The 25,175-nt window shown below is 38.9% G+C and overlaps 3 protein-coding genes across 4 annotated transcripts; 2 read left to right on the forward strand and 1 right to left on the reverse strand.

The window, feature by feature from the left end:
- Positions 1–754: 754 nt before the first annotated feature.
- LOC124261222 (zinc finger protein 639-like) lies at positions 755–6,344 on the forward strand. 2 transcript variants are annotated; one of them, XM_046695546.1, is made up of 2 exons: positions 755–865; positions 2,718–6,344. In XM_046695546.1, exon 2 carries the CDS (start codon positions 3,054–3,056, stop codon positions 5,379–5,381), a length of 2,328 nt encoding a protein of 775 aa, XP_046551502.1. In that variant the 5' UTR covers positions 755–865; positions 2,718–3,053; the 3' UTR covers positions 5,382–6,344. The 2 variants fall into 2 exon arrangements, with proteins under 2 accessions (XP_046551502.1, XP_046551503.1); XM_046695547.1 differs by having other exon boundaries at positions 755–857.
- A 9,640-nt stretch (positions 6,345–15,984) lies between these two features.
- Positions 15,985–18,342, reverse strand: LOC124261216. The gene is made up of 4 exons (XM_046695540.1): positions 18,267–18,342; positions 17,682–17,784; positions 17,519–17,576; positions 15,985–16,198 (listed from the first exon to the last, which is right to left on the reverse strand). Exons 1-4 carry the CDS (start codon positions 18,267–18,269, stop codon positions 15,985–15,987), a joined length of 378 nt encoding a protein of 125 aa, XP_046551496.1. The 5' UTR covers positions 18,270–18,342.
- Positions 18,343–20,114: 1,772 nt separating this feature from the next.
- LOC124261218 lies at positions 20,115–21,943 on the forward strand (the record flags this gene model as incomplete). Its single annotated transcript, XM_046695541.1, is given in 5 exon segments — positions 20,115–20,274; positions 20,399–20,806; positions 20,809–20,930; positions 20,932–21,630; positions 21,632–21,943. Coding segments are annotated over 5 exon segments (1,701 nt in total), but the record flags the coding sequence as incomplete, so codon positions are not given.
- Positions 21,944–25,175: the final 3,232 nt, after the last annotated feature.

The following is a 25,175-nucleotide window of genomic DNA, read 5'->3' on the forward strand; positions in this document are numbered from 1 at the left end:
CGTTTGTGAGTGAGTTTTACGGTTCTTTTAGCAGTATCAAGACACGGGAGACATGGGTTGCTACACAAATCTTATTTAGCCATGTTTGCAATCGAAGCCTGGTAATTGACAAGTGAACAGTTGAATCAGTAAGCTACCCATACCATCGCCCCTTTACGTGGTACGTTCTCAGACGGCAATGATTATCGCGATTACTCACGCTGTATCGAAGAGCGTTGCATCACACAGACATTGTGAATACAATGGTTCGTTTTCAAGATAAGGTTGTCTTTTGTGTGGTGGTGAGACGTTTGACAGTTTAAATTATTCATATGATCTGCGAGAAAACGAAGATTTCTTTAGCACAGGCGGATTCAGAGGTGAGTGTGTGTGTGTGTGTTTGAAATTTTATTAAATGACCACTGAAACGCTCGTGATAATGAAGTGTGCACCCTCCTTTCTTAATAGTGTGCAGCCCCACTTTCTCAAAAAGCTGTATCCGCCCCTGTTAAGTGTCCGAAAACCCTTAATACTAGGACATTTTTGTTGTTGATGCATGGCATTAAACGGTTGACAAATATTTCAGATTAACATGTTTTATCTAAATCGAGAAATGAATGTTATGCGAGCGGTGATGTGAAGGCAAACTCGTCTTGGCCATGATACGAAATGCATTATATTGTATCTGCTCCAACGTGATAGGTTTCATAATTTCATCACTAGTGGTTTACCGAATACCGAATAGAAGTAAATTTAGAGTTACCTCCCTTATAACACGAAAGAGTTTAATGCTTTTGTCAGTAAATTAGTCTTTCGAAAGTTCGGACGCCAGTGCTATCATAGAAGCGCAACAGTTACAGGAATCACAGAAGCGGCAGGTAGACAGGTTTGTGTTTGCAACTCTGCAAGGTATTTCTTTTCAAAGCCGAATGTTTAGTTGGATGCCACAAGCCGAGTGACATTATCTTCATTTCAAGATTTACAGACTTGCAGACTGCTTTAGCGCGCACAGTGCAATTGAAAAAGGAAATTCAGTCTGACCAAGATTCTAGCATGTGAGACACTCATTTGGAATATCGGCTTTTGCATCTGTATGGATTACTGAAACAGTAAACTTCCATCTTTGGTCAAAGTCATGTTGACCAAACCATTAGAAGCGTCCGTAAACTGCACACAATCCATCAAACTGAACGTCGAATCTCGCAAAAACACTTTGAGTATGAATTACATTTGTCATGCTACCGTTTATTAATTCGAACCTCATTATCATTTCTGAATTCAATCATATATTTGTGTGTATGTGAGTGTCTACCCCAAATTCAACATGTCTGGAACAGTGGTCTGGTGAATAGCAATTAGCACCTTTAGAATACAGCACCATAACTTCTCGTGAGGACGATCTCTGCCGTAGGTCACATGTCATTAAGACAAGCAACCAGTTTGTGAGAACCCATTTTTCACTATGGGTACCCAGATGATATCTCAGAATTCTTGACTGAATAACAGCTTCGTCTTAGAATTAATTGGGAAATGTAGAACTTTATCCCTGTATATTTCAGACATTTTACAAACTGGCTGCAAAATATGTTCATCTAGATTATTATGAGAAGATTTCCAAACATGTTGAAGTTTGATCACTCCCAGTGACTAAAAATGTTAGGATTGAAAGAACATTGAAGTCAATGTTTTGGCTCAATTAATAGCATAATTCATCAGTTATGCACTTTGAAGGAATGAAAACAAAATATAAATATATCTTAAATGACAACTGACAAACTTTGTATGAGTAATATTAGGCAGTTACCTTGTTCAAGGAATGTTGCTGTCAATGATAATTTTATATCCAGCTGATCAACAAATATGTTCCATGTCAAATGTCATTTAACAATCTAATATTGTAAACCATTTTGAGCGGTTACAGGATATTATAACTCGTGATAGCATTTCAACATTTAACTGATCGTGACACCTTGATCTGTCCTCGACTGTATGGGTTTTGTTTTACACAACAAACAACACATTGCTGGGAAGCTATCCCACTCAAGGTCCTTAACAGTTTTACAGAACTGTCTCACAATCCTTATCTTGATGTTGCCAGGGTGAGCTCTTAACATGCTCATAAAATATGTCTCGTTTGGAAATGTTTTAGAAAACATGGTAGTTTCTCATGAACCACAAATCTTCAACCAGTCAGCTGGGTAAGAATGGGATAATTTGTAGACACATCGCTTCAGAGGCGTCAACCCCGGAACTAGGTCTGACAAGATAACAGTTTTTAATTTCATTCTATTTTGGTGATTTCATACTTTATTGGTGATTACTAACCGTGTAACTTTTGTATGACTATAGAATTTGGAATTAGGAAATTATTACACTGGGCATCAAATGAAGGAAATATGGTAGATTCACTGTTATTTGAACATTGGTAAACAAGATAAAACTTGATGATGTTTAAGGCAAAGAGCACACAAACTACATTACAACACTCATTTCATTTTTCCAAAGCCTGTTTCTGATGGATATACATGTATATCAATTTCTATTGTGTTTATGAGGCCCAAAAAGCACATTTTCATCTCAATCAACATGTATCAGAACTTAACTTCCATTAACTTATTGTCCAATTTCATCCAATCCTGGGATTTAGCTGAGAAAATGCACAAACACACCCCACTAGCTCTCTTATTGTTTTTTGTGAGTTCATTTTCTGAGCTGTTTTTGTTTTCGTTTAATTTCAGATGTTATCCTGTGCTAAAATATTCAGCCCTGGTGAAGTGATGGATTGTTTGCCTAATCTTTAAAAGTAAAACAATCAAACAGAATGACTGGGATGAAGAACTGTAGACTGTGATGAACACTGCCAAACAATAATGCATATATATGTAAAAGTACAGCCTATATAGGATGCTGATAATAATGTGGCTGCATCAAGCATATATAAATTGCAGTTATTCTGGAGCAGTCAGTTTTGTGTATTTGTGTCCAGAAAAATGTTTATACTGGTGAGGTATAAAAGGTTATTTGCTTAAAAATGTGTCATTGACATTGTGGCTTGGTGTCCTGATTACCGTGCTATGGAAAAAGACACCGATCTGAATGTATTTGGAGCCGATTACTACATTACTGATCAGTCACAGGATAGATATGCCATGCCCACAAGCAGCAAGCCCTCTTCAAATAAGTGCACAAAGATGAGCATGAAAGAACCAATAAATTCCACAAAACATTCAAAAGTATTAATCCAGCAATCTACAGGTTATCCACTCTCAGTGACCATGCCTTCAGTCAAAGACAAACCTCAAAGTCCAAAAATGTCCACTGTTACCATCAAGCAACCTGTGGGAAACCTTTTGATTTTGAACACCAGTGGGCAAATGACAGCTTTTGGGAAAAGTGTTTTGTTAGGAAGTTCTGCACAAGGAACTACTCTACAAATGACTTCTCACCTTCCACAGTCTTCATTCTCTGGAAGTCTCTTAAAATCAAAATCACAGCAACCAACAATTTCAGAGGTTCCTGGACCAACAGTTCCTATAACTGCCCAGACTAGTGTCCAACCAACAATAACCAGAACAGTTCCTGGCATGTCATGTGATAAAGTCCAGATTGAAGCTTCAAAAAGACAGGCAGACGTCCACAATATGTACTGTGATGATCAGTACCCCTTCACTTCAAGTTACTATGGGAAAGTACCTTACACCTTAGATATAGCTTCACAATTAGCATCAGCTGTGTCTAAGGATGAAATTACCAACATCTTTCAAAGCTATTTGAAGTCAAGAAGACTTACAGACTCATCCTCTGATCATCATACAACAGACTCTAGATTTAACTTCAGTGCTGATGATCAAAAGAAAACCGATATGGCTCCTCAAGGAACCAGTGGAAGTAATTCATGGAGGACACCTTCTCAAGGATTGTCTGAAGAACAAGCTGGAATCACTGAGAAGATGCCCAATGTGTCTCAAGAGACCTGCAGTGAAATTTCTTTGACCTGCAGTGAAAGTGCTTTGAATATGGACTCTGAAGAAGAGGATAGCCCTGGAATCAGAGTGACATTTTCAGAAGATTTGGTCAGAAAATTTACTGATACTGATAGCCAACCAGCCATTGGAATTCCTGTTACTGATACCATCGATGCTGTTGATGGGGGTATCATCTTAGGTCAGGATACTGAGGACATGCAAACCAGACCGCAAAGTCCAACTTTTGAGAAGACTCCAAAAGAAGTGAAGGAAAAGCCTGCAAAGAAGGAGATCGAGACATCATCAAGTTTCAGAATCGGTGCCATGGAGTTTAATACTGAGACTCTGTATAGCCTCATCATTGAGGAGAAGTCTGAGACAGAGTATTTGTGTAAGAACTGCAAGGAGGTGTTACCAGATAAAGAAAGGGCAGTCATGCACATGGATGTCCATCACCCATACAGATGCAGTGTATGCAGTAGGACCTTCGGCACCATTGGGGATTTTCGGGAACATCGCAAAACTGCACATGGGGAAGTTCTATATTGTACAAGGTGTACATTCAGTACACCACTGATTAGTAAACTACAGCGACATGTGAAAGCTGTGCACAATCCGTATGAATCCAGTGCAAGTAAATTTGACAATTGTGTGTGTCACATCTGTGGGATGACTTTCACAGTGTGGGATTCTGCAGGAAACCATATGGAAGAGGTCCATGGTATAACCCACATAGCAAGAGAGGGAGACCTCAGGTGCCCAATTTGTAACTACCTGTCAGGGAGTAAAACATCCTTCCGAAACCACATGAAGAAGCATGCTGGGTTGTACATCCACTGCAAGTTTGAAGGCTGTAAGTATAAGTCAGTGTTGTCGAGACTTGTTGATCTTCACTACGACAGAGTACATCTTGGTAAGAGGTCATTTCCTTGCCCTTTTGAAGGCTGTAATGTGAGATCAAAGAAGAAGACTGAACTGGATATTCACATGAACATATCTCATTACAAAATAAGGAAGTACAAGTGCGAACAGTGCGGGAAAGGTTTCATGGCAAAGAAACACCTGTATGTCCATTTGAGAATTCATTCAGATTCGAAGCCAGTGCAGTGCAACTTCTGTGATTATAGATGTCGACAGAAGTCTTCGTTGAACTGGCACATGAAGAAGCGTCATCCTGACATGGTGGAGGAGAAGGAGAAGGCCACATACAATGCTGTTCCTGGTATTCCCGCCTTCCGCCACCTGATGAAGCCAGGGAGGAAGGGGAGGAAGAAAAAGAAGAAGAAACAGGAGAGTGATAGTGAGGACCATGATGAACTGGATGAGGTGGACGAGCAAGATGAACATGATGAACGGAACAGCTCCCATTCCTCCTTGGTGGATCAAGACAATGTCCCATGCTCTTCCACAACGGGGATCAGTGACAGTGGACAATGAGACACCGGTGCCTAATATGTTGGTATTTGAGTTTGCTGTGGACGATCAGCTCATTAGTTGGTCTATAATGATTCAATGGTTTGAAAATTTAGTGAAAGCACAGTATTTATGGATTGCATTCATGATTTTGTTCAAGAAGAGTTCTCAAGCCATTGTTGCTTTATAATGCAAGTCATTTTCAAGGTTTGATTGGGGCAACAGGGATTTAACTTGGTTATTTATTATAGGGGTGCAGCCGACTCTAATCTTTTAATTATTGTGGTATCACGTCGGAAAATCCAATTAACCAATTAATTTCTCAGAGAAAAGTAAAATATTTTTACATCATCATACCTCAAGGTGACGGAAGTTTGCAAATATTTAGCGGTGAATAGTAGATATGAAGTTCCCTTCAGGTGTGAAGGTAATTTGAAGGCATATTGTTTGTTTTATAATGATAACTGAAGGGAATTAATTTAAATTTAAGATAAATTTTCTTAGTCAATGCCATCAATCTGCATTGTTTTTGTGCATCTTGTTTTCAATTTTTCTGAGTAATGGATGCGGGATTTCAGTCTCTGTATCATACCAGAGTGTGTCACATGTATCATGACCTACAATCAAGTGTTGTTTCAGCCCTGTGTGTGTAGAACTAGCATACAAATCTGTTCAACCGAACTTACATACCACTGAATACAGGTATCATCATGATCAAAAGAAAGTTCATGCATATTGAGATTCCTATTTGTCGTACAGTTGACATCTGATTTATTGTGATGTTACCATGGATACAAGAACAAATAGAATCATGGAATGATGTGGGTTTTTTCGTGTCAATCAAAACAACCCTTTACATGTCAGTATTATAACAGTGACTGTTGTGCATCCTAGTAATAGTGTTTTTCTCCATTCTGTTTCAATAGGATATATACAATATATACACTGCACCCACCACAGTTTCATTTTGTGTTAAACCCAATTTCACCCCACCTCACCTCATGTTGTGTCAGACCGCCTCCGTGGTGTAGTGGTTAGAGCGTCCGTCCGGAGAGCGGAAGGTCGCTGGTTGATCCCCGGCTGCGTCATACCAAAAAGACATTAAAATATGGTACTTGTTGGTCCCTGCCTGGCGTTCGGCATTAATGGGTACAACAGGGACTGGTCAGCTCGGAGTCAGTATAATGTGTCTGAGTGGGATATTCATGCTTCACTGCGGCATGGTATCTCAGTGGGCTAGCACTATAAAACCAGCTTAAGTCTGGGCTAGTACAAGCAGCCGCACATACACATACACACACATGCACGTCGTCATATGAGCGAAATATTCTCAAGCACGACGTAAATCCCAATTTCACCACACCTCACCTCATTTTGTGTCAGAATTGAATGACACAAGGCTAAAAATAGTCATCCAATCAAATTTAGAGATATGTCAAGTTTACTGTGAAGAGGGAGAGATGGAAACAGTACAATGCAATGATATAGTTAGAATAAGTCTAAAGAAATTATCAATACCGAATGAGGATCAGAAATGAGTATTGTGAGGTTACTTTTGTGCCGCTTTTAGCAATATTCCAGCAATATCACGACGGCGGGGGACACCAGAAATGGGCTTCACAAGTTGTACCCATGTTGGGAATCGAACCCAGGTCTTTGGCATGACAAGCAAACGCTTTAACTACTAGGCTACCCCACCGTCCCGATAAGTATTGCAAGGAGGCAATGCTGTATGACTATCTGGCCAGAGGGGAGGAATATTGCCAAACAGGCTGTACAATGTTCTTGATATTCAAACTATTTAGTGACCCGTGAAGGTCCAGGTTAGAATGAACCTTCAGCAACCCATGCTTGTCATAAGAGGCCACGAACAGGATTGGGTGGTCAGGCTCGCTGGCTTGGTTGACACAGGTCATCGGTTCCCAATTGTGCAGATCGATGCTTATGTTGTTGATCACGGGATTGTCTGATCCAGACTCAATTATTTACAGATTGTTGCCATATAGCTGGAATATTGCTGAGTGGCGTAAAACTAAACTCACTCACTCATTCAAACTATTAAGTATTGGAGTGAATGGTTTAAAAACAACAATCATTTTGGGAAGGGTATGAGGCGACCCTGTTGTTAGATACAGAACCATGGTGATCCCGAGGGAATGGGTGTCTCAGTGGTCTGCAGTACTCAGTGACAAGCTGCATCCTTCTGGGTACTTTGATTCTGCAATAATGGGTTTGATCCATTATGCACAAAGATTATTATCCTTAGTTTGTCATCACCGAAGTGTTCAGGGTTTCTATCAAGGTGGTAAACAGGACTCACTTTCCTCCCTGAGGTGAAACTTCAGGAATCCATATTTGTTTTAAGAGGCGACTAACTTTGTTCATGCACGTCATCGTATCCCTGTTGCGTAGATCAATGCTCAATATCCCAATGACTCAATTGTCTGGTTCACACTCAATTTGCAGTCCAGTCATACAGCTGGAACATTGCAGTGATTTTATAAACAAAGAACAAAACTGAGATGAAACTGCAATACTGTTTAAATGGCATTAGATTACAGTCACTCTCATGCTGTATAGTATTTTCAAATGTGTTCACTTTGCTTTCTTTCACATTTGTTTCAGTTTCAATACATTCTATAACACATCTGTACATATGGTTCATCTTGTTTATTGTCTTTATTAACTGGGGGGAATGATTAGAATGATTAGTGGTGTTGTTTGTGATATTGCCTTGGTATTGTGGGACAATTGCTGTACGAGTCGTTACTCTCAAACTCCCTGCTTGTCATACATGGCCTATAAACAGATTGGATGGTAAGAGTCTGTGACTTGGTTCACTGTATGTCTTCATGCTCCAATGGCAACTCATAACAATCACTGGTTTGTAAACCCATGAAGATCCGGTTAGAATCTGTCTTCAGAAACCCATGCTTGTCGTAAGGGCGACTAACGGGATCGGATGGTCAGGCTCGCCGACTTGGACACATGTCATCATATCCCATTTGTGTAGATCAATGCTCATGCTGTTGATCACTGGATTGTCTGGTCCAGATTTGATTATTTACAGATTGCTGCAATATAGCTTCAATATTGCTGAGTGTGGCGTTAAACAACAAACAAACACTGGTTTGTAATACTAATAGATTATTTATAGACCACTGTCACATAGGTGCAATAGTGAGTGTTGTGTTGAAAACAAACATGACTATTAAAAACGGATTAACAAATGTAATGACAACTGAGGGATGTTTGCTGTTGTTATTTGTATTCAAAGGTTACTGATGTTGTATGAGCTGAGGAACTCATGTACTTAAAGAGGTTAGCTTTCACTGCCATGGAGGAAGAGCCAAATGAGATTTCATTTATTGCACTGTGTCCGTTATCTTTAAAATTTGACCTTTTCTAAAATATACATAATGGTCAATTTATATCATTACAAAGCATTTGTTTTCAGATGCTTTGCTTACAGATCAAATAATAAAGCTATTCACACAAAATTACTACTTGACTTTAAATTAGTTATTTAAATTTTTACTTTAAATTTTACTTTATTTGACATGTGTACTGTCTGAAAATTTACCACCCTTTGTACCTGTGAACCATTAAAAACAAACAAGGCTGAACTGGATTTTGTTGAAATTTGCTCATTTAGCATCACGTTGTACAGTACATACTGATCATTGCAGACACACTATATTTCGAACCATGTCAGGCTTGGAAAACAAAACATACCATGTATTGTTTTTGACCCACTGATGTGTCATGCTGTGGGTCAAGTTCATTCACAGCCTAAAGCCAGAACAAAGGTTTGCTGAGTATATCAGTTTCTGAGGATTCTCTTTTTAATGCAGTAGGCTCAGTATTCAAAACAAAAGAGAAATAAAACACCAAACACAGTATCAAGGATTCCTTAGATGGATAGCCAGCAAGGGAAAATAAAAGTCATCAAAGCAGCATGTTGCTTGCAGTCCAAGAGTTATTTCCCTTCCCATGTTGTGTTTTGAACTATTGGCCTTCAAGTTTCATTGGAGATATTGGAAATGCAGAATCTTCAGATGAGCAAAAAAGTTATGAAGATGTAAAACCATAACAAGTCTATGTGATGACAACAACATCAAGTGAATACTCAAAATGAAAATCAAAGGCAATGACTTGTCTCATTGACAAAGTTATTTTTTGAATAACTTTGAAATATTTCACATGTGTTCTATCATATTTTCTTGGGCTGCAGGGTAGTGATGCGGGTAAAGTGTTAGCTTATCACTGTCCAAGGTTCAGTGCCATGCCTCCCACCAGGTACAGTGTGTAAAACCCAGCATTGGGTTCCACTGACAGGATATTGATGGAATAGTACTTTAAAACCATACTCATGACCGCTATAGATTGTTATTGTTGAACATATATAAATATTTATGTATTTGTTGATGTGACTGTTATCCTTTCACATTATCACAATGTTCACACAAGCCTTGTCAACTTCACTAATGCTGGACTTCACTAACACGTTGAAACTACACAATTTAACTCTTTTAACTCGATGAACCTAAGAAATTTATGGACTCAACTTAGTATTGTGCACAAATGAAAGCATTGTGATATTGTACCTGAATTACAGTAGATTACTGAGATTATGGTAAGCAAGCAATAAGGTGATAATAGAAGAATACTGAGTAAGCAACTATTTGATTTTTTTAGGGTGTACAGTGATTATTTTTCTGAAGAAAGTAATCAAGCCCCAGTCAAACTACAGAATGTTACATATGCCTTCCCAGTAAGGCTGACTAAAAGGATCAATAATTAGAAATATTGTCGACTGGAAGAAAATTAATGACAATTGATATGAAAAATGCATCACCGATAATATCGTACAAGAACTATTGTGATGAAATAAAGTTTGAATTAATGATTATCAATCAGTAAAATTTGTATTGACAGCCTGCCTTACTTCATTGTATCCCCAAAATAGAGTTCATTATTAATGTTTAAGGAATAATATAATCCTCTGTGTTTGGACAATTAACTGAGCTTCTAAATATAATTTACAAAAGACTGATATCAGTCCACCTCACCCCTCCATCACTCCCCTTGAAACTCAAGAGCTCCCTCAGCTGTGGTCAGATGTGTTTGTTTGTTGACAGGACCACAGTTGAGGTATGTACCACCGACGTGTTCCAGTCAAGTACAGATGTCCTAATGTTGATTTCATGATATGTGTAAGTGAACATTTGTTTTGATGTAGCTCCACATATTTTCAATTGTTATAAGGGCAGTGGGGTAGCCTAGTGGTTAAAGCATCCACCAGTGTCCTCTGGTGTGATATTGCTGGAATATTGCTAAAAGTGGCATAAAACCATACTCACTCAATCAAATTATTATTTGTTATTGATCAGTCATAACACTCATGGTTAATTAGACTGATAACAATCACAACGCAAAGATTGACCTGACAAGTCAAAAGTTCTCCTCCAGTGGGACTGAACAGCAAGTTTAACGCAAAGTATTTGACAGTAGCTCCATGAAAGGTTTAGGTTTATGGAAATTGTGTATTATGAATATTCTTGCAAAATGGGGGCGGTGGGGTAGCCTAGTGGTTAAAGCGTTGGCTCGTCACGCCGAAGACCCGGGTTCGATTCCCCACATGGGCACAATGTGTTAAGCCCATTTCTGGTGTCCCCCGCCGTGATATTGCTGGAATATTGCTAAAAGCGGCGTAAAACTAAACTCAGTCAGTCAGTCAGTCTTGCAAAATGCATTGTTTCTTTATTCTTAGTAATGTAGGAGAATCTAATGAGGGATTTGAATCAAAGGTTCACCGTCAATATCAATCTTGGTTAACAGGAGGGTGGTGGGGTAGCCAAGTGGTTAAAGCATCCACTTGTCATGCTGAATACCCAGGTTCGATTCCCCACATGGGTACAATGTGTGTGAAGCCCATTTCTGGTGTCCCCCGCCGTGATATTGCTGGAATATTGCTAAAAGCGGCGTAAAACTAAACTCAGTCAGTCAGTCAGTCTTGCAAAATGCATTGTTTCTTTATTCACTATTTTGAATGGCATCATTACTCCTGTGTAGAAATATTGTGTTGCAATCATTAAATCTAATCAACTTATTTTGGTTGTAAGATGTCTCACATCAAATACAATGGGCGTGGATACCACACAAGGAGCTCCATCCCATAGTAATGTAGGAGAATCTAATGAGGGATTTGAATCAAAGGTTCACCGTCAATATCAATCTTGGTTAACAGGAGGGTGGTGGGGTAGCCAAGTGGTTAAAGCATCCACTTGTCATGCTGAATACCCAGGTTCGATTCCCCACATGGGTACAATGTGTGAAGCCCATTTCTGGTGTCCCCCACACTGATATTGCTGGAATATTGCTAAAAGCGGCTTAAAACTAAACTCACTAACAGTCAGCATTATGTATACTCATGGTCACGAGTTCAAAACGTGATAAATGCCTTCGACCTTGATTACTATTTGCATTCCTTGTATATTAATTTGACACACTATAACAGTGATTCTTGTTCATGCCATCAACCACTGGTTTGTCTGGTCCATAGTCACATTTAGACAGTGTGCCATGATATACTGTAGTGCTTTCTGTGCTGTTATGGAACATTGTGTCAACCCAACCAGCATATACTTGTATACTGAACGAAACAATTATGGATCATGAATTTGTTTTGGTATTTGGGGGAGGGTAGCTCCAAACACAGTCATGATCCATATCTATTTCTGTTCAGTATTAAATTAATAATGAAAGACATTCTTTAATTCTGTATACAAGGTAATGCACCTCTGACATGCATTAAACCATTCTCCATGGTTTCTTTATCTTGTCAATACATGTATGTACTGCCAAGTGTGGAATGACATTATGCTTCAGGAAGTCAAATCCTGTATTTATGGATCTGAGAAAAGCAATATTGAACAAGGATGTAGCACACAGATACACAGACGCCATGTTGACACCTCCAGAGTTATGCCCCTTCTACCCAAGAGTACACATAAGCAACCAAGAGTTGTCTCCCTTAGACCGTTACCTAACCCAAGGCATAAAACAAAAAGTACGAGAATCTGTACAGTACTACTACTAATCCGAAATACGTCTTGACTTCAGAATACTTCAAGATTATGAAACTCAAAGCCCATGAATCAATGAGAACCCATGAATACTAGTTTGTTTGGTTAGGTATATAATCGAGTGTTTATTATATAGGTAGTATTTTTCCTGTATTTGGTCAAAATACCATCACAATTGTGATTTGAGACAGTTTGCTTTTTGCCTGTCCAGAACGGATAGCAGTGTTTTCTAAAGTTTATGTTAAAACCCGTTTTCTTTCATTTATATAATAAAACAATTATAGATTTGTAGGTCGAATTGACGAAAAAGATATTCGCAAGCTCTAGTTTGTTTTTCCAGGTTAGATATCGTAGATAATCGTATATTATATGCAGACCTCCCTTGTCCCAACTACTCACCGGTCATCGCATCGCTTCCCACACGGCATACTGTGTTCAGAGATGCTACGGAAAGAGACGAATAGTTACGACACAACTCATTTGTCACCACTCCCTTGTCCAACTACTCACCGGTCCCTTTCCGTAAACTACGGTAAAGAAGAATAAGAAGATTCGGCTTGTCTCGGATCGAAAGGGAGGTAAATCTGTTTTGCATCTGGTAAAGAGGATATAGTTATTTCCCTTTGACCATCAACCTCCCATGGGTGCACAAATCCAATGACTGACTGACTGAGTTTGGTTTTACGCCGCTTTTAGCAATATTCCAGCAATATCACGGCTGGGGACACCAGAAATGGGCTTCACACATTGTACCCATGTGGGGATTCGAACCCGGGTCTACAAATCCAATGAGTCGTATTGTAGTTGTATATAGGTAACGGAACCAACTGGGTGAACCGTATGAAACGTAAATCCTCGGAACGTGGCTCTTGTAACCACACCATGTCCTCTCGCATAATTCTACTGATTAACAATGAATGGGATCTATGGATGAAACTCGTCGTTGAGTCGTCTCCCTTTGACCACTTGCCTGCGCTTTGACGATTGCAGTCATCGTATGTATGTACAGTATATTTCGCTGCGAGTGCAGGAACCAGTGAGTGAGCCTAACATGCTTCTTTACAGGACCCTCTTTCATAACTCTTCCGAGATATCACTGTGACCAACCTGGTGCACGTTTGAATATGCTTTTTCCTTTCTAACAATGGATTTGGCATTGTCAAAGCGCCACTTGGCCACCCAAAATTCCTAAAGCTGGACCCCACTGACGATGCGCATGGGAAAAATGCTTACTTCTGCCCCAGGCCATCCTCGATAATCTCCAGGGTATACGTTCCGATAAATCTCCACTATCTCCCGTTAGTCGCCTCTTTCGACAAGCATTGGTTGCTGAAGACCCGGGTCTTCTGACCAAATGAAAAACCTCAAGAATAACATTGCCTGGAAAAGAGACAGTGCGTTTGATGATTTCTTGTAAAAACCTATATACGCAACACGAAGAAAATACAGCTTTTTATTCTTCAGTTTAAATATTTACCAAAGTCGTGTATGTAAAAGCACCGACATTCAACAAATTACAAAATCTGAAAAATATGTTTAAAGCGTATAAAGTAATATATAACAATTGTATATATATACAACAAAGAAATACAATTTTTTTACAAATTATAGCTAAACACTCAAGTATACTTAATATAATCGATAAAAACCTAAACACGTACATAAATTCAAGAAGCTCCTGTAAAATATATATATTATAAGGGACGGTGAGGCAGCCTGGTGGTTAAAGCGTTACCTCGTCACGCCGAAGACCCGGGTTCGATTCCCCACATGGATAGAATGTGTGAAGCCCATTTCTGGTGTACCTCGACGTGATATTGCTGGAATATTATTAATAGCGGCGTAAAACTACACTCATACCTATACGTCCATAAATGCAAGAAGCACCTGTAAAATGTACAACCATATTCAACATGCAGTTAGATATAGTGACCTATCGAGTTTGTTGGATTTAACGCCGCATTGAGCTGTATTCAGCAGCGTGTGGGGGGAAAGCCCGGGGTGATGCGAGTCTCAGACGTGAAAGTCACGAGCACGTTAATGGCAAGTTGGCAACCTGGGTATATCATCGAGTTGAGCCGTGGCTCGAACCTACGATGGTTTCTGTGCGCCCAAGGGACGCAACTGTACACAGCGAGTTAAAGCGCCTCATATGAATGAGTCACCCATTCCCCTATAAATGGCACGTGGAATGGCTGTGATTTAACACAAGTGTTATCTCTTGGCCTGTCTCTGAAGCTCACTCATGATGTGCTCAACCGTGATATTGTGTAAATCAATCCTCACTCAATCACTCACTGTTCTCATCTGAAGAGCATGTCCAGTTGAATGATTCACTGAATTTAGCTTTACGCCGTTTTTAGCAATATAAGCATATAATGAAATGGGCTTCACACATTGAACCCATGAAGGGAATCGAATCAGGGTCTTCGGCATGACGAGAGAAGGCTTTAACCACTTGGCTACCACCGTCCCCGATGTCTACTGGAAATATATGCATTGTGTGAGCTAAAGAGGTGTTCAAAATTCATGTTATTATATCGCTGAGTAAAATCAACATACGAACCAGAAGTAAACTGTATGCACTTGTGAGCTCTTAAGGAACCTCTACAGAGGTTACATAATCTTTGCATGAAAAACAATAAGCCCAAAGAATGACACCAACTGAAGTGGACAGAGTTTCACCTTGATGAAGGCTTCTGGTTGGCTGGAGAGGGGAGGAGTATCATGTTGAATTTATTCCACGAGAGTATTGGCAGTCCTAATATTTGCCGAACTGATGGGGTAGTAAGTAAACAGATGGATTGAATGAAGGATAGATAGATAGGAAATGAAACTGAATTCTTGCAAAGACATCGGTAATGCGCAAAGGAGGATTTACATTTAGTTGTGTCTTCATTATGTCTGCTGAAACACCACTTCCAAGAAGTTAATGTTAAGAACACAAAAGTGCCCTATCTGCAGAGAATCAATCTATGTTGAACCATGAGACGCTCCTGCCCACTCCATATCTTGTGACTTGCGGTCATTCTCCTACACACCCTTCCGGCGAAACCGAACACCATCTACAGAAGTCGCTCCACGGATTGGTGGTAAGGCCACTGGAATTCTGCTCTGGCGTCTGCTTGGAGGATTTCTACGTGGACCTGTTGGAGGAGTGGGGACCAGCTGTGGCAGGTTAACGGGAGATTGGCTTTGTTTCTTCTCAAGTGATGTATCTGTCGTCTGCTTGTGAGATGCCACCGTTTTGTTATTTTCCGTGATAGGCGGCAGATAAAGCTGATCCTTCCTGGACTTGCCTGTGTATGGACGCCGTCTGGCTGATCCCACCCGGCCATTATCGGAAGCTGTGGGAGGTTTAGGAACTATTGCCTCTCTCATGTCCTCAACATTTGGGAGTTCTTCGTTCTCAATATCCTCACCCTCCATGTTCATCCAGAGTTTCCTCAGAGAATTGTTTTCCAGAACAGTCTTGAAATAGGATTTCCTCAAACCCTTGTTTTCATCTTGGAGGGAATGCAGCCTGTCAACGACCTTCTTCAGCGGTTGGTTTTGACCAGATTCATCTTTAGGTCCAGAAGCTTGGGCTGGTTAATGTGCCAGATTCGCTTGTAGTTGCCGTACTCTTTTTGATAGAATTTGAGGTCCTTCTCAATCCGGGTATTTGTTCTCTGCATCAATCGGAGCTCTCGCCTCACCTTCTCCATGTCCTGTCTGTATTCAGCCTCGATACTCTGAAGATGCTTCAAGAAGCTGTAAGAGAAGAGTTGGATGTTTCCATCAGACATGTCGGAAGCAGGAATACAAGTATTTACTGTTACTGACTATTTATTGTTCAAAGAAAGAGTACTCGTAAATAAGGTGACAAAACCCTTTCCATATCCATGAGAAATCTCTGCCCAAAGTAGATTTCGACGTTATCATGAGCATATATTCATGGATCGATATCAGATAGGGAGTGAGTTTAGTTTTACGCCACCTTTAGCAATATTCGAGAAATATCACGATCGGGGACGCCAGAAATAGGCTTCACACATTGTACCCATGTGAGGAATTGAACCCGGGTCTTAGACGTGACGAGCGGTCGCTTGAACCACTACCCAATCGCCCCATATCAGATAGTGATGTTACAAGACTCTTGCAGAAGGTGACTATTTTCATTATAACTTGAATGTTGCTCCAAAAGAAAAAGGAATTATCTATCAATGATTACCAGACGTATGGGCAATGAAGACAAGTCTTAATTTTTGTTCTGTTGCTCAGTGAATGACATCATTATTATATAAAAATGTAAATTAACCTAGAGATTTTTATAATAACTTAAATAAGATTACGGACACGGACAAATTTTCATGTAACATTACATAAGGGATCTACATGTAATTGTATCCCAATTACGAAGAACGATGCTCATAATGTTGATCACTGGATTGTCTGGTTCAGGCTCGATTATTTACAGACCGCCGTCATATAGCTGGAATATTGCTGAGTGAGCTGTAAAACTAAACTTACTCACTCACTTAAACTGTTTCTTTCATGAATGAACTTTATTTACATATTTAAAGTCCTAATGCCATACAAACGCATAACGTTAAGACCGAATACTGTAAATTTGACATGATAGTATTAATTTTTCATAACTCGGTTAAAAATCGGTCAATAACTGATATATTGGCGACAGTGTGCCAGGGTGATGGCATATGCTTTTCTTAGATTTGATTGCAAACTGTACGATATTTATTGCAAACTCCAATAAAGTCTAAATTTACGATCTTACATCGATGGTTCACAGGAATCAACGGAAAATATAAAGGACTTTTTCGTTTATTCTGCTCTTGGTACATTTCATGTAATTCAAACGGCGCTTGTGAAATTGTGAATTGGAACTGAAATTTTGTCTGAAAGTATTTTGAAAACATGACGTGTAATTTAACGGGCGGGATGAGACATACGGATTATTATATGTTTAACTTAGTTGAAAAAAAGAACAGAAAAGCAGCAACGTCTAAGTGAAGAAACATTGGATGATGGTTCCGTCTGCCAATTCCATTTAATACTGTTTACGGTGCCTACCATTCCTCTTCGCTCAGTTTTGGGATTTCTGTTCTCTTTTGACTTGTGTTGGAAGCACCTGCGTGTAACAAAGCAATGATCAGATTATTTACAGAACAGCATCAACAAGAGACATGAGACATGAAAAAATAATATGTGGACTGAGATATATCAGATACCTTACCATTGACTGGGGTAGGTGATCGGGACCCTTCGGGCAACTCCAGGATTGGAGACAAAACCTTTGTCCCTGCCCTCATGGCTAACTTATGTAGCAACCGACCCATCTGAAAAAGAGACAAATGAGAAAAAATGATGTTACAAAATGCCTGAAAAAATTATAAACGACCCACACTGTTTGAATATAATTATTGGAAAAGTGGTTTACGGTGTTTGGAAGAAATAGAGGATATAAAGAAAAATGTCTTACAACACCGGTATACCAAAGATAAATGTTAAGTGGCTAAATAAACTTATTATCTTTCAATGTTTCAATAACATACATACGTACTTAAACATTTCATTTCCGGTGTCCCCCGCCGTAATATTTCTGGAATATTGCTAAAAGCGGCGTAAAACCATACTCACTCACTCACTTAAACATTTATTCAATTTTCCACATCAATAAAGAGGATATATTTTGTCAGATTCAGAATCTCGTTGATATTGAAGGCATTGTTTTCAATAGCAAATTTTAGTCCAAGGCTCCTTACGTATAGTTGTGTTAGTTCCATGTAAATTATTAAAATATGTTTGTAGCAAGTCTTACCATTGTTGTGGGATGGTTTCTATCCTATAAATAGCTTTTCCCAAAAGTGTGTAACTTTTATCTTCACAAACTAGACAAACATATTGAGACAGAGATGAAAAATTATGTCACATGGATGAGAGTTATCTCCCTCGGTCGCCCTGACAAATATGGCGGCGAAAGAAATAAGCAGACGTCTGCGTCAAAGACAAATTATAAATATCGACGGATCAAAAGTCAATTCTTACAGGTAAATAAGCTTAACATCTAACAACAACCTACGTTTTGTTTTAATTGATGTTTTACTCTGATATAAGCATTATTTGGTAGAAACGTTAATAAAGATTCCACGTGGGACGGCACGTTGCAAACTCACCGGTGACGCCTGAATTTGTACCCCGTGAAACTTAGTAAAGTAGTTTCAACTTATTTAATTTTAGTTGGGGAAAAATACATCTTCAATTTATTTTTGTATCATTACTACACATGAGATTAAACGTTATTTAAAAAACATTCTTCCTTTACATCCAGATCCTGATTGACAGATTTATCATTTACAGAGACTTGGCTGATGGGCGTAGACTTGTGGTAAGGCCAGTACCTCCAGTCAAAAAAGAAACATGGACACCTGGGTTGTATCCCATTAGAATTATCGACCGACCAAGGACAGGATTTTGCCGGGTTCATTACATTGGTATCTAATTGAATGACATAACCTAGTGGTTAGTGGTAAAGTGTAGAATTTCTACAAAACACTAGTACCGATTTATTCAGCGTTTGTGTAATGATAGTTTAACTAAGTTCTGCTGGGACCAGCACTAAAGGTCCGAACTGTAAAGAAAACCGAATTACCCAAGGTCCGAATATGACAGATTCCACTGTATTTTGTTTGAAGATGTTTGGAACTTCTAAAACGTACTTTATCCGACAGATATTTGTAAACTGTGTCTCTGAAACTGAATTTCTGCGCCCAAAATGGGCCTTTGTGTTTAGTATTTTTTAAAATCACAATAAAAAATCACAAAATATTTTCTTACACAAAACTTAAGAGATTTACTTTTTCAGGATGGAGCACTTCATATGACAGAAGTAATTAAGGTTGAAGACATCGTTGACACTACTCCACCAGACAGACTACCACTTAGACAACTACAGATTGAAATAAAGAAGCACTGAATAACTCACACACAGACAGCAAGTTGTTTATTCGAGTACCTATAACCAGTGATGATTTCGAGGTAATTAAACAGATTGGTGAGGTTTACCAGACCAGGAGAGACAGAACAGTGTACGTGATCTCCTCAGACAATGTTTAGAGCCCATACTGGGAGTCGGGTGGGATTACAGAGTCATCAATGCTCAAGGTGATAACTTTTTTGTCAAAACTGACACAGTCAAGTTTTGGGTTTGGTAAGCAGGTCACTGGTTGATTTCACAGTCTTTCCAGACCACGTAGAGAGTGTTTCCTCGATAGAGGCTATCAACTTTCATTCACCTTTGTCAAAGCCCCAGGAAACCTGTCCCGACTGAAAGATCTCCCTCAATGCCACCAGTTTATAGTCATATAGGCAAGAGTCCAGCATGAAAGTTACAGTTTTACGTCTCATCATGGTAGTCATTTCAAAACTGACGTTATTTAACATATTGCAGAGTAACTTTTTGGGAAAATCAGTTGACCAAAAGAAAACATGGAATCTTTCATTAGCAAGTTAGAGGACGAAATTGGTGTGTCTTATATTGTCAGCGAAAGGGAAAAGGACAATATGAAATCAGAATTATTCAGACTCAGAAAACAAGCAGCAACGTGTAAAAGGAAAGGTGGAAGGCAGTTCAGACATTTTTTTTAGCCAATCTTTCTAAAAAAAAAAAAAATACAAGTGGAATGTAAGTATAGATGGACATCGCAGTGAATTAAAAGTTAATGAAATAAAACAAAACTTGGAGTGCATCATTGATAATTTAAAACATGAAAACCAGCAGTTAGAAACTAAACTAGTGGAAGCACTAAAACCCGAATGTAAACTGAAAAGTAAAGGCTCCCCAGACGGTCCAGGACAGAGATCGGAAAAGGAAGATACTAGCTGACTGTACTCACTCTTATGCAAAGAAAAGGAAAATTGAGCAGTGTAAGGATGCACTATCTTTTGTTGAAGAGGACAACACCAAGGTTTTGTCAATACTAATAGAAAAGGGTGGCAAACACGATGAAATTATCCTTGAAAAAAAGACAAAAGAAATAAGGGAAGACAGCTTGAATAGACTCTTGTATGTATTAGATGTGTTTAATGTAAGCAGCAATGCTTATCATGAACTTACTATGCTGTTCAAAAATCTTCCCAGATCTCACAAAATTAAAGAGACATATTCGCAGTTAAACAGTAACTTTATCATAAAGGAAACTCCAGACGGATTAGGATATGAACAGTCACTCCGAGAGCGGTTACATGCTGTTGTGCCAAATTTGATCGCAAATGACCCAGATGCTTATATTGACGGGACATGTCTTAAAGTAAAAATCTCGGCAGATGGGACACGGATCGGGAAACACTTGCATGTGATAAACGTGGCTTTACTATCCTTAACGATAGTAAATGTGGTTCTGCGCTGGGAAATTACCCTCTAGCCATTGTATGCACTAGGGAACGACACTATGAACTTACTCAGGCCCTTTCCAATTTAAGGGAAGGAAACAGATGAATTAAATGGAACGTGGATCTCCATAGCTGGTGTACAATTGAAACTTACTCTTTATCTAGGTGGAGATTATAAGTTCTTACTCATTGCTGTAGGAATAAGTTCTATTGCATCTCAACACACATGTATATACTGCAAGTGTTCAAAACAGGAACGTTATCGTGTCGAAGAAAAATGGTCAATGTCGGATCCAAACAAAGGGGCGCGAATTGATTATAAGGCATCGAATAGTGACAAAATGCAGAGAAAAACAAAACTGATTATTCTTTATCAAACGATCCTTTGTTTCCCTAACATACCTCTAAGAAACGTGGTGATTGACCAACTGCATCTCTTTCTGAGGGTTACAGATAAGCTGTTCAGTCTTCTTGTGTGTGAATTGAGACTGTTGGACAATGTAAAGACAAACACTTGTTTCAAAGCTGGCCTTGATAGAAATAAGCTTAAACACATGTCTAGACTGGAGAAACAATTAAAAGAAGCAGGGATAAACTTTGAATTTTTTATCAACAAAGATACACGGAAAATAGAGTTTCGTGATTTGCAAGGTCCCGAGAAATTGAAACTCTCAAAGGTATTTAAAGCCTCTGAATTACTTGACGATGAAGAGAGGGCAGGCGTTATACAATCCGTCTGGCATGGGTTTCACTCCATAAACGATTTAGTGAAATCAAGTGCACCCAAATGTGAATGAAGTGTCTTCTGAGATTAATTCATGGATCAAGCTGTATGTAGATGCGTATCAGAGATGTGATGTTACCCCGTATATTCACATCCTTCAGCATCATGTTCCTGAACTGATTGGAATTCATGGAAATTTGATTGGATTTACACAGCAGGGGCTAGAAAAACTTAACGATATCGTAACTAAACAGTATTTCAGAGCAAGTAATCATGGAAAAACGTCCTTGAAACAAATACTCCAGAAGCAAAACCGAATCACCTTGCTGGAGAATTATAAAAGGGTCAAAATGAAAACTGGCACACAGTTAACTACTAGCTAGTTCGAGTGACGTAGACTGAGTGGTCTCACCTCACAGAAGTGTTAAACATGCAGAGGAGGAAGTTTAACTAGTAAGAATTATGTTAAAAGTGTGATGTTTCCTCGCCGCGATATGCTACATGATATAGCACTCTTTGCCGACAGTCAAGTTTCTTTATTGGCATACATAATATCAAAACTTTTCTCCTCTTTTAATGGAACAAATGCACAGAAGCCGACTTCTGGATTACACTGTCTGCAAGAGTACAAATTCCTGTACTTTAGTGGTTGTATTCGAGGAGGGGCTAAAACTCAGTAAGACACCTCACGCCAGAACTCAGCCTTACAACACTTTAACCTCGACTTTAACTATGACCACAGTGAGCCCTGGTGGCGAAGATGTGGGTTTGAGACTCGCATCATTCAACCACGAAAGTAAAAGAATTTGTACTACTGCAGGTAGTTTGCTTCTTTGTATTCTTGTCTATATGGTTAACAGTTTTATTCTTTGAGGGGTAGATATGCTCTGTCAATGTTTTTGACATCTAATTGAGTTTGCCTATTTAATGCAATTATATTGTCTTGTTTTAAGACTTATTTTTGTTCAAGCAAGCAATTCCGTGTTGATGTCGGTTGGGTAGGAGAGCTGAATGCAAAGAAGCCGTGCTTATGCTTGCTTTTGGTTTAGATGATAATTTTCACCACATGAAAAAATAAATTTATTATTATCTTTTGTTATGAAATATACCTAAGGATGAGGTATGATAGTTTCAGCTTGTGATTGCTGTGTGCAAGGTTGAGTAAACTCATGTTTGGATGAACGTTTAATATCATTCGGATGTTGTTTAGAAACCAAGATGTAAAGTGATTGAGATAAAATATCAGTATATCACCGTGCGTCTGTATGTCCCTCTCCTTTTGAGGAAACCGTTATTTGATTTGAGAATGTTATTATGTTTGGAGCACATCAAAATCTAGTCTGTATACGAGTGTGCTTTCAAATAATGTATGCGTACATGTTTCCTATTGCTGTGAATGAATAGCAATGTCCCATGTCGAAAATAACATTGTGAATGATAGCGTTAGGTTTATTTTAAATGTTTACAGTTTGACAAAGACAAAAACTTGATTTTTTCCGTTAACATAACGGAAACAAAAAAGTTAAACCATTTCTGGTTCGCCTTACTGTATTTACATTAAGTTTTGAGAGCTAAAAGGTAGCTGATCTTGCTTTTCGAACTTTTTCATGTTTGTAGGAACATCGATCAGTTTAGTGTTTTCAATTTAGCTTCCTGGTTAAGGTAAAATACAATGAAGTCATTAGCCTCCTATGTTTCCATAAGAAATGAGTTTGTTAAAATTTTGTAGGCAATAATTACATGGGTTTTTTTTAATTAAATGCTCAACACATAGATAAAAAAAACGCTTCTTGAATGAGTTTAAGGTTCGGTGAATAAAGTTAAGTCACTAATGGGATTGGAAATTTCATTTTATGGTTCATGTTATTTAATTTTTAGCTCCACAGGCCTGAAAGGCCCGATAGGCGTGTGGCATGGCACGCAATCCGGCGTCCGGTCATCCGTCTGCTCTAACAACTGAGTGCATGGGTCATATCTAATTTGCATATTTGACCTTGCTATGATCTTTACGCCTATGTATTTGTGTGGATTGTTTGAGATATCCTCTTCCTCCCAAACAACAAGAGACCCGAAGCTCACACTTTACATGTTCCACGTACTTTATCTTCGTCAGTGTTGCCCATGAGTAGTAAGCTGATGGTGTTTGTATTAGATATTAAAGTTGATCGCCAGCAGGCTACACAGCATAATTCACTTTCTGCAGAGCCCGTAGCGCCGTTTTAATATGGTAAGTTGTTTGGTTTACCAATCTGTCATCAGGAAATGACATATAAATATATGTAGCAGCATGGAGTGCATTTATGTTGGATGAATTAATACAATAAAAGGAATCGCAAACATATCCTTGTGTTTTATTTTTTACCTGTTTGAACCTGATTTTCCCGAGTTAAACAGTGTTGGTGATGACAGCTACATTAGCATTATGAAAAGCAACGTGTAAAGGCATGAAACCTGTTTATTCAGTTTTAAGAGAAACTTTACATGAATGATTCTTAAGGGTAACAAATTGCATGAACACCGGTTATGTTATATTTGCAATTTTCCGTAAAAAGACGGTTTAAATATTTATGTTAGCGGTAATTAAAATATCGTATTAGGTAGCTGGAGAATTCATCTAACTACACCAGCTCGCAATGGAAACTCTATGAATAAATGACCTGTGGAAAACGAAGTTTTGCGAGCACGAAAGTCTAAATGGAGCTGAACTCAATGCTACTGAAAAGGTTATTAAAATTTTATTCGTGATGTTTGACGGTTGAAAATATCGATGAACATGGGAAATGATTAGTTGTTTATTGTAAGCTAATAACTGTAAATGTCAGGTTAGGTGCATCGGAGTAACCTGTATCTTGTTAAAATGTTATTTGCCATTAACCATCAGAAGTTACTGCTTTTGGTAACGGACATGGGGATAACATGCAGAAGGGGAGATAACTCTGTCGCGAACAACTTTCAGTTGTGAAAGTGTCCCGATATGCTCCCGCTTTAGATACAGAGCTGACAGCTGCGTGACCACGCCTCCGCTGTCACAAGGGTCTGATTGTCGTGACGTCATCGTAAGCTCCTCACAGCAATACCTCCTTCATGATTTGTTATGCTATGACGGTAGCACGCACTGGGATGGAGCTCGTTGTTCTGAAGCTAAATTTTGGAGCGCGCCGCCTATGCACAAAATAATTATTTTCCGGCAGAAAACAAGTGAGTGCCACTTGAATATTTTGTGTGAGATAACGAAAAACAAGTAAATGACGACGAGTGCGATAATTGTGTTACGATGACTAAGCTATCAAGAGATTTTATAATAGAGATTCGCTTTGGAAACGATATATCTTAGAATATTTCTAAAATGACCTTGGAAATCACATGGAATTGATATCTAAATATAACGGTGGCCAGTAAATGATCACTGGCCAGAAAAAAAACCATAGGTTAATGTTTAAAAGCAGTCAACGTTTCTCGTGGTTGGGGATACAAACCATGTACGACATGCCACATGTCCTGTCCACCTGACCATTATAAGTCAAATTTTACGATACAAATTCGTTCTAAGGACCAATTCTAACCCGGTTATGGTATCAAAGCAGCTTTTAACAGTTTAATCTGAAAGGAATACCT

The sequence above is a fragment of the Haliotis rubra genome, unplaced genomic scaffold (genome assembly GCF_003918875.1).
Source record: "Haliotis rubra isolate DU_JTF1 unplaced genomic scaffold, ASM391887v1 Scf791, whole genome shotgun sequence".
In the NCBI taxonomy this organism is placed as follows: Eukaryota; Metazoa; Mollusca; class Gastropoda; order Lepetellida; family Haliotidae; genus Haliotis; species Haliotis rubra.

Excerpts from the sequence above, each read along its gene's own strand:
- LOC124261222 (XM_046695546.1), top strand. The coding sequence starts at position 3,054 with ATGGAAAAAGACACCGATCTGAATGTATTTGGAGCCGATTACTACATT.
- LOC124261216 (XM_046695540.1), bottom strand. Across the intron at positions 17,577-17,681 it reads ATCACCTACCCCAGTCAATG|GTGCTTCCAACACAAGTCAA; the intron begins GTAAGGTATCTG and ends TGTTACACGCAG. Across the intron at positions 16,199-17,518 it reads AAACTGAGCGAAGAGGAATG|CTTCTTGAAGCATCTTCAGA; the intron begins GTAGGCACCGTA and ends CTTCTCTTACAG.